At 56.1% G+C, this 9347-nt stretch overlaps 1 protein-coding gene across 1 annotated transcript; it reads left to right on the forward strand.

Annotated features, from left to right (window-relative positions):
• The first annotated feature begins 1363 nt into the window (after positions 1–1363).
• On the forward strand, positions 1364–6955 carry SOX9 (SRY-box transcription factor 9). Its single transcript, XM_074847071.1, has 3 exons — positions 1364–2396; positions 3473–3726; positions 4281–6955. Exons 1-3 carry the CDS (start codon positions 1966–1968, stop codon positions 5057–5059), a joined length of 1464 nt encoding a protein of 487 aa, XP_074703172.1. The 5' UTR covers positions 1364–1965; the 3' UTR covers positions 5060–6955.
• Positions 6956–9347: the final 2392 nt, after the last annotated feature.

The raw sequence follows: 9347 nt of genomic DNA on the forward strand, positions 1-9347 counted from the left end.
TCAGAGCTCCTTCCCCCGCTACCTTTTTTTTTTTTTTTTCTTAAAAAACTTTTTTTCACGTGCCATTTCCAATACCTTTAAAATGCACTTATGAACGTAACGGTGACAATCGCGATACGGGATCCGCACCAGGGTACGGCCGCTGCCCCGAGGACTGTCCAACAGGACAAAGGCTGCAAACCAAAGCACCAAATTAAAGCAGCTTCCATAAAACACCAACTTTTAACGCTCGAGTTGAAATGAAAAATTATGTGCTGCGCATTTTGTAAAGGGAGAACTGGTGGAAGGTCTCTCCCCCCCGAAACACGCGCGGGGAGCCGAGGGCGCAGGGGAGGGACGCGGGGGAAGGGGGGCAGCTGCCTTCACGCTCCTTGCGCTGAAATTCGCTTCTCACCAAAGCCCCCCCCTCTAAACCTTCCAAGATGAGATCTGCTCTATCACCTATCTAGGTAACGACCTCTCTCCTGCCAGCATCCCCGATACTTAATTCTTCTGGGCACGGAAAAGCACTTTGCTAATAAAAACGCACAAACTGGATGATTCACTATAAAGAGAAATATTTGCCTTTATCTAGAGATAACCCTGAAAAACTCCCAGCGCTTATTTGCTTTTTTGCTGTTTGGTTTGATGATGGCAACAGTTGGTCAACTCAGGAAAACTTTTTTTTGCGGGGCGGGGGGGGGGGGGAAGCCCCCTCCTTTCCCCCCGCAGAGCTCCAGCGCGGGCTCCATCACCCCGCGGGGCAGCGCGGCCGGGGCCACCGGGCTGGAGAATGATGATATAAAGAGAAATAAAAAAAGCGGGGGGGGGGGGGGGTATGGGGCGGGGGGGGTTATACAGCGGGAGGGGGGCGGGCGCGGGGGGAGCGCGCGCACACACATACACACAAAATTTAAAAAAAAAATCAAGTGGGTTTGGGGCATTGAGGTGTCCCGCACCCCCCGCGCACTGTCCCGGCAGGGGCGGCGCCGCGGAGGGGCGCGGAGAGGCGCGGACCAACACCCCCCCCCCCCCCCGCCCCGCCCCCGCCGCGCCGTTCCTGGGCCTTTGGCGCCCCCTCGGGACGACGCCGCGCACCGCGCGCTCCCGGCCGCCGCCGCTCCGCGCCCGCGGAGGGGAGAGGGGACAGGGGACGAGGGGGAGCCGCCCGCGGGGCGTCGTGTCCCCCCCCCCCGCCGCCTCCATCGCTCATTCCGGGAAACCACAGAACCCTCGCGGCGGGCGGAGCGGCGCCAAGAAGCGCGGAGTCCTCCGCCACCGCCACTCCGCACCCGCGCAAGGCGGCTCGGCGCCTCCGCGCATCCCCCCCACCCCCCCCACAGCCGCCCCCTTCTCCTCCTCCCGCCCCCTGCGCGGCCGCTGCGCGGCGGCGTTTGCGCGCTCGGCGGCCCCGCCCCTCGGCGGCGGCGCAGCCAATAGCGTGCGCGCCAGCCCCCGGGGGCCGCCCGCCCATTGGCCGAGCGCTCCCGGGCCGAAATCGCCGCGCAGAGTATTTATTCCCGCGCCGCGGCGCGGGGCGCAGAGCCGCGCTGGAGACCGGCGGGGCGCGATCGGCCCCACGCCGCCCACCCACGGCCACCCCGGCCCCGCGCTGCCCACCGGCCTCCCGCCACTCCGGGGTTTTGGGGGTTTTCTCTCTTTTTTTTTTTTTTGCGGGGGGGGAAAGGTTTTTTCCGCCCGTCCTTTCTCTCCTGCAACTTGCAAAAGTTTCTTTCCCCACCCCCCGGCCCCCCCCCTTTTTTTTTTTTTTGACTTAGAGGGGTAGAGAAAATAATAACAATAAAAAAAACCAACTTTTGCGAACTTTTTCTAGCTTTCTCCCTCCTCTCCCCAGCCGGGCTTCACGCTGGTGGAGACCGTCTCTCCTAGTTTTACTTTTTAACCCTTCCCTGCCCCTTAGCCACCTGGTTTTTATTATTTTTTAAATTTTTTTCACCCCGTTTCCCCCCTCTGCCACTTTCTCGCATGAATCTCCTAGACCCCTTCATGAAAATGACAGAAGAACAGGACAAATGTATCTCCGACGCCCCCAGCCCCACCATGTCGGATGACTCCGCCGGGTCCCCCTGCCCCTCCGGATCCGGCTCGGACACGGAGAACACCAGACCCCAAGAAAACACCTTCCCCAAGGGTGACCCCGACCTGAAGAAGGAGAGCGACGAGGACAAGTTCCCGGTGTGCATCCGAGAGGCGGTGAGCCAAGTGCTCAAGGGCTACGACTGGACGCTGGTGCCCATGCCGGTGCGCGTGAACGGCTCCAGCAAGAACAAGCCCCATGTGAAGAGACCCATGAACGCCTTCATGGTGTGGGCACAGGCGGCCCGCAGGAAACTGGCCGACCAGTACCCGCATCTGCACAACGCCGAGCTCAGCAAAACGCTGGGCAAACTCTGGAGGTGGGTGCGGGGACCGGGCCGGGTCAGCCTGGGGCGGGGGGGGGGGGGTTGCTGCCGCCTGCAAAGTTTGCTCTAAGCCTGTACCAGCAGTCAGAGGAGGTGGAAGAAGAGGGAGAGGATGGTTTCAAGCGCGGAAAACTCGCTGAAAACTTTTGCATGCGCTGGCAAACTTGTTTGGCGTAGGAGAAGCCAGAATAGTAGGGGAAAAGTAGAGAAAGTAATTCCCTGTGGCCGCTTTTTGGTCTTGCAAGTGATTTTTGTTGGGTTTGGGTGTTTTGGTTTGTTTGTTTTTTTTTTTTTTTCCCCCCTTGAGTAATGCCCCGGGTGGAAGCTGGCCCCGACGGGCAGGAGGGGGCTGGCAGAGCCCCCACCCAGCCGGGCCTGCCTCGGCGTTTGTTTGTTTGTGCTCTTGTCCAGAGGAAATGATGGTTTTCTGGATTGCATCAGCTTGGCCCGGGAGGAGAAGCGATGTGGGGCGAGGGGGGGGGCGCGCTCAGGGCGAGCGCCGGGGGGCTGTGCCAAGCCCCGGGTGGGTGGGTGGATGGGGGGGGTGCGATGAGTGGCGCATGGCTGGGTGCCCTCCGACTTCCAAAATAAGGCAGGGAGGGGAGAAAAACAGAAGGCAAGTGAGTCACCTGGCCGCCTCTTACTCTGTGACTGCAGAAAAGGGGGGGGTGGGGGGGGAAATCCTAAATTTGCGGCTGTTCTTGCGGCTGGAGGAGAAAGCAGTGAGCAAACCCAGCCCTGGCAGGCAGCGACGGGGACGTCACCTCAAGCACCCCCGGGACGGGACGTGTGCCCTTGCAGGGGTGGCTGGCGGGGGGGACACAAGGGCCAGACCCTGCCACCACCCTCGTACCTCTTGTTCCACCGCCAAAGCAACGGGGGGGGGGGCAAGACGGGGGTGACAACCAGCATGTGCCCCAGACAGGGGGTTCAGCATTGTGGGGGGGCTTTGCATTGCCATTCGGGGGGATCCAGGGGAGAGGTTGGAGGTGGTGGTGATGCTGTAGTGGGGGGACACATTAATGCCCCCTGTGAGCTGCAGCCCCTCACCCCCCCATGTCCCCCCCTAGGCTGCTGAACGAGAGCGAGAAGCGTCCCTTCGTGGAGGAGGCCGAGCGGCTGCGGGTGCAGCACAAGAAGGACCATCCTGACTACAAGTACCAGCCTCGGCGGAGAAAGTCGGTGAAGAACGGGCAGTCGGAGCAGGAGGAGGGCTCCGAGCAAACCCACATCTCCCCCAACGCCATCTTCAAGGCGCTGCAGGCGGACTCCCCGCAGTCATCCTCCAGCATCAGCGAGGTGCACTCCCCCGGAGAGCACTCGGGTAGGTCTCCGCCACCCCACGAGGTGTTACAGAGGGGGTTAAGTCACAGCTACCTAAGAAAAGTTGCATCCCGAACCAGGCTGAAATTGGGATTGGGGAAGGGGCGAAGGGAAGGGAGACCCAGAAACGCAACGAGAAGGGGCTGGTGGCACCAGGAGAGAGGAGGGGGCAGAGCTGCCCACCAGCCTTACCCGTAGCACGGGCACACACACACTCACCCGCGTGTGCCAGCCTCTGTGGCGCTCCACCCCCCCGCCCATGAGAAATGCAAACCCATGCTTCTTAAAAAAAAAAAAAAATAACCCAAAGATGGCCCCGCTCTTGCGGCTGCTGTCTGAAGGCTCGGTAATTTTACCCGGCGTGATAGATCGACGCTGATAGGGCTCGTGTCTGTGTTCCTCACACCTGGAGATGTTTGTGTTACCCTACGCAACCGCTTGCAAAAGCAACGCGCTGTTACCCGGCCGCCCCGCGGGTTAACAATTAACAGTGTTATCGGGGAGCCGCGGCGGCGACACCCCCTTCATGCCCGTGCCCTTTCCTTTCCTCCGCAGGGCAATCGCAGGGCCCCCCCACGCCCCCCACCACCCCCAAGACGGACGCGCAGCCAGGCAAGCAGGACCTGAAGCGGGAGGGCCGCCCTCTGCAAGAAGGCGGCCGGCAGCCGCCCCACATCGACTTCCGAGACGTGGACATCGGCGAGCTCAGCAGCGACGTCATCTCCAACATCGAGACCTTCGACGTCAACGAGTTCGATCAGTACCTCCCTCCCAACGGCCACCCGGGGGTCCCGGCCACCCACGGGCAGCCCGGCCAGGTCACCTACACCGGCAGCTACGGCATCAGCAGCACGTCGGGCTCGCAGCCCGGGGCCGGCCACGTCTGGCTGTCGAAGCAGCAGCCGCAGCCGCCGCCGCAGCCCCAGCCGCAGCCGCAGCACGGGCTGCCGGCGCTGAGCGGCGAGCAGGGCCAGGCGCAGCAGAGGACGCACATCAAGACGGAGCAGCTCAGCCCCAGCCACTACAGCGAGCAGCAGCAGCACTCCCCGCAGCAGATCAACTACAGCTCCTTCAACCTCCAGCACTACAGCTCCTCCTACCCCACCATCACCCGCTCCCAGTACGACTACACCGACCACCAGAACTCCAGCTCCTACTACAGCCACGCCGCCGGGCAGAGCAGCAGCCTCTACTCCACCTTCACCTACATGAACCCCACGCAGCGCCCCATGTACACCCCCATTGCAGACACTTCTGGGGTCCCCTCCATCCCCCAGACCCACAGCCCGCAGCACTGGGAACAGCCTGTCTACACACAGCTCACCAGACCCTAAAGCCATTTAATAACAAGAAAAAATTCAAAAAGAAAATAAAAAGAAATTTAAAAAAAAAATATCAAAAAAGCATGGAAGAAGCAACAGGAAGAACAGAGAACTTCTCAGACTTTTTCCTTCTTTGAAATTAAAGTAATAATTAAAAAAAAGACACTAAAGTTAAAGCTGGCGGGGGAGGAGAGAGCACCTCGAGCCTTCTGCACTACAGCATCCTCCAGGAAGTGGCCAGACCGCTCCGAGAACCGGCAAAACTCGGTACAGACTTTCCAAGGACTGGACTTTAACTCTGCTTCCAGGGCGCAGCGTGGAGATGAGATTTCTAACCAACCAGCTCAGCTGTCTGTTCTCTGGACTTTTGTAATGATTTTTTTTTTTAGCAGTAATTAAAAAAAATGAAAAAAAAAAAGGGGGGGAAAAAAAAGAGAAAACTCAGAGTCCTCTGTGAGGAATATTCTCTATTTTAAATATTTTTTAGTATGTACTGTGTATGATTCGTTACCAATTTGAGGGGATTTATACATATTTTTTAGAGATTTTTTTAAATGCTCTTATTTTTCCAACAGCTAAAAAATGACACTTAGTGGAGCAGTCCTAGGTTTTCTTGCAGTCAGAGGTATTTTTGTATAGATAAGTGTCTTTTTTTTTCTCTAAAAATAAAAAGCAAAACGGCGTGCTTTTAACTCGGAACAAAGCTCTGTTAAATGGCCAGCGTCAGGCTGAGCGATGGTCAGCTCTGCTCTGCAGCACGGGGACGACCATGGGAGAGGCTTTATTTTTCTAACTAATAGCAAAACCAGCCAGGAGGAGGTTTTAACTTTATTTTTTAATAACCTTGAGCCTTAAGAAAGAAAAACAGATTTAAAAAAAAAAACCCACACAGCAAAAAGTGCTGTTGAGAAGCCTTAAAAGCAGCCCTGTGATAATCACTTGTCCCCAGCTCTGCCTGTCCCTGGGGCTGGGGGGGGCTGAGCTCGACGCCCTCCAGCCACCCCCAATCAACCCCCCGTCCACCCCAGGCCTGATGCAAAACCTGTCCAGGGGCTCCTCTCTGCTTGCGGGACATCACAGATACTTTAAATTATTTATTTTGTGAGAAGAGCAGTTTTTAATCACAATTTTCTTTTTTTTTTTAATCTCCCTTCTATTTTAAGTCCTTTCAAAAGCGATTGCATTTGTTGGAGCATTATTTGGAAGGTAACCGTGCCTGTTAAATTATGGTCTAAACTGTAACCAGTCCTTTATTTATCTCTTTAATTCTTTTTTATTATTATTATTATTATTCTTTTTGGAATCTGTGTCCTGGGTTTGTACAAACTTGTGCTCTTCCTTTTTCTTTTGTCTTAAGGATAAACTGGAAAAAAAAAAATTTGTACAAACTGACGATTGCAAATGTAGCGTATCACTGAATCATTTGCCTTGTTTTCTGCCTCAGCATTCTGGGACACACGAGCTCGTGCAAGGACGAGACCCAACGCCCCGGCCGTGCCGCGGGGGCGGCACCGTTTTAGCCTTCCACCCCCAAAACTGGCTTGAGGTGGGGACACTGACTTTGGTGAAGCTGTGGCTGAACAGTTAAGGATTGCTTTTTAAAAAAGACAGCAAACTTTTTTTTTTATTTAAAAAAAATGATATATTTGTTAACATTTTTTTTTTAGGGATTCAGTAGAAGAAAAAAAATCTTAAAGCACTCTTATAATATGGCATCTTTCTATTTCTGTATAAAAGCAGATCTTTTTAAAGTATTTCTGTAACTTAAAAGACCTGTCATTTAAATCATATTTTGTCTTTAGGTAAGTTTGGTTTGGTTTGTTTGCAAGATCCTTCTCTTTGTGAAACTTACCTTTTTTTTTTGTATATTATTGTTTGCAATAAATATACAGTGTATTAAAAGTTAAACACCCCACTGGTGTCTGTTTTATTAACAGCCTTCAAGCAAAGCCAGGGCCACACTGAAGCCCCAGGATGGTTGTGGGCTTCACTGGTGGGGTTTGGGGTGTCCCCCCTCTTTTATCAGCCCAGCCATCAGATTGACACCAGCGTGAGGGGAGCCTCGGTGGGATTCCCTTTGCAGGGGAGCAGCAGGACTTGGAGACAGACAAACAGCCAGGGTGACAATTCAGGGTGTGAACTCCAAAGGTGACAACGGAGCCCCAGCCCTCCTCAAGCCCCACTGGCTCTGACCGCTGTCACCACGTCGGGAGGATGCTGAGCACGAGCCAGGGGCAGAGGAGCTGCCAAGGGGGTTTGGGCTTTCAGGTCATTCTTACAAAACTGCTGAAATTTTCCCCAAAAAAAGCTGAATTTCCCTGAACAGCTAAGCAGGACATATATCATCCTCAAAGATCAATGTCTCCACTCGTCCCTGAGCCCTGCTCTCCCACAGCCCCAGTGATGCAGCACAGGCACCCCAGCAAGGAAGGGCCCCCCTGGCTGGGTCAGGCGTTGCTTTTCCTATCAAACCCATCCCAGAGAAATCCCTGCGCCAAGCTCGAGTGGTCTGTAACCCCACTGCTCCTTGGGAGCAGCTCACAGTGCTCCGGGCAATCCAGCTTTGCCACCTCACCCCGCCTGAACCTGCAGCACTGCTTGTCATAGCCCTGCCCTGGGGCACAGCTGTGCTGAGCTTCGCCAGGCCTCAGCCCCGCTGGTTTCCAACACAGAGAAGCATGCACCCACTGCTGGCATCATTGCAGAGGTCTCTAGTGACAGCACGAGTCTGTGCGGGTCCCCTCCCAGGGCACAGTTATTCACACGTAAAAAATCCTGCAAAAGTGTCATAACTTGTCCCAGACTTAGCGTGGGAGGCGCAGGTAGAGCGCAGCAGCCCCACGCCATGACCTGAGCACGTTGTGGGACACCCCGGGGTGCCCCCGCAGGGCACAGGCTATGTTAATAAACCCTATCAGATCGATCTGATCAAACATGACTTTGCCAACAGTTTATTCTCTCCAGACTCTTTCCCTGGCCGAGAAGCCTCTGACCCCAGCAGAGCCCTGCTCCCCGCAGCAGCCGGGCTCACCGCGGGCGCCTCGGGGCAGAGCACAAAGAGCTCACGACTGCAATGCGAAGCCTCCGTGCCGTTGTAAAATATTTACTCTCACTACAAGTAACACTTAAGCCAATTAACTGAAAGGGATTCATTTACTTTGTGCATTAGTTAGGGTCAGTGTCACTATTTACCTGTGCACCCAGCCACCGCGGCTGGTGGGAACGCTTTGGTCCCAGCCATTTTTCCGCAGCACGTGGCGGGTTTCCCCTGCCCCGATCGGACTTTGCCCGCTGCAAGTTTTGGCTTTGCTGCTCCTTTGGAAAGAAGAACAAACAGAGCTACCGGCGTTATGGCGAGGAAGCGCCCAGGAGCCCCGGCAAAGAGCTTGGCAGGCCCATCGCCGGCACGGCACTGCCGAGAGCGGCGGCCGGCAGCAGACAAACAATTCAATAAAATGTCTTTCTGATGCTCGTGTGGGTGGGTTGGGCTGTCACCCAGCAACAAGCTGGAAAACGTCCCAAAACCAGGACAGCCTTTGCCTGCCTGCCTGCCTCTCCGGGGGTCTGGGCTGGGAGGGACCCTTCGCATCCCCCCCAGTTTGCACTGGGCTCAGCGAGAACCGGAGGGTGGGAGAGGGGCAGAGCCAGGACGATCCCGAGCAGAGAGGGCTGGGGTGAGCCCCAGCACAGCCCCGGCTGCTCGGGCTCTGCGGTGGCATTTCTGTCCCGACAGCCCGTGCTCAGCTCCCCTCTCTCTCCCCCTCCACCTTCTAGCCGGAAGCATCCCAGGGATATTTTTCTCACAAGAAACCAAAAGAGCAAAGCTCATGACCCAACCCTGGACCTATAATTTCTGCACTGTTTACTTATGGTGTGGGCTTTAATGCTCTTGGCCTCCATTCGGGAAAGCCAAGCTGGACGCGGGTCCCTGGGCAGCTCCGAGCTTCCTGCCCACCCACCGCCGGGGCTCTGCCCTGCTCCGAGGGGCCGAGGGGACACCGAGCGAGAGGGAAAAAAATGCTGGAAAAGCTGCAGAGCTTCAGGGCACTTTGTGCTAGAAAGCAGAGCAGGAGGGGTGGGGGGAAAAAAAAAAAAAAAAGAATATTAATTCAAGGGAACTCTTACAATGCTGCAGGGCAGGTTTGAGCCGCAGCAGATAAGAGTGGGCGCAGGGACAGATGTGCACCAGGGCTGCTGCGATGCTGCGCGGCGGGTCGGGGAGCGCCAGCAGCGCCGCAGCAGGGCAGGGCAGGGTGGGGGGCACCGGCAGAGCCCCCCCAGCTCCTGCAGAAAGCCGTAG

This window comes from Strix aluco, chromosome 21 (assembly GCF_031877795.1).
Source record: "Strix aluco isolate bStrAlu1 chromosome 21, bStrAlu1.hap1, whole genome shotgun sequence".
Taxonomy (NCBI): domain Eukaryota; kingdom Metazoa; phylum Chordata; class Aves; order Strigiformes; family Strigidae; genus Strix; species Strix aluco.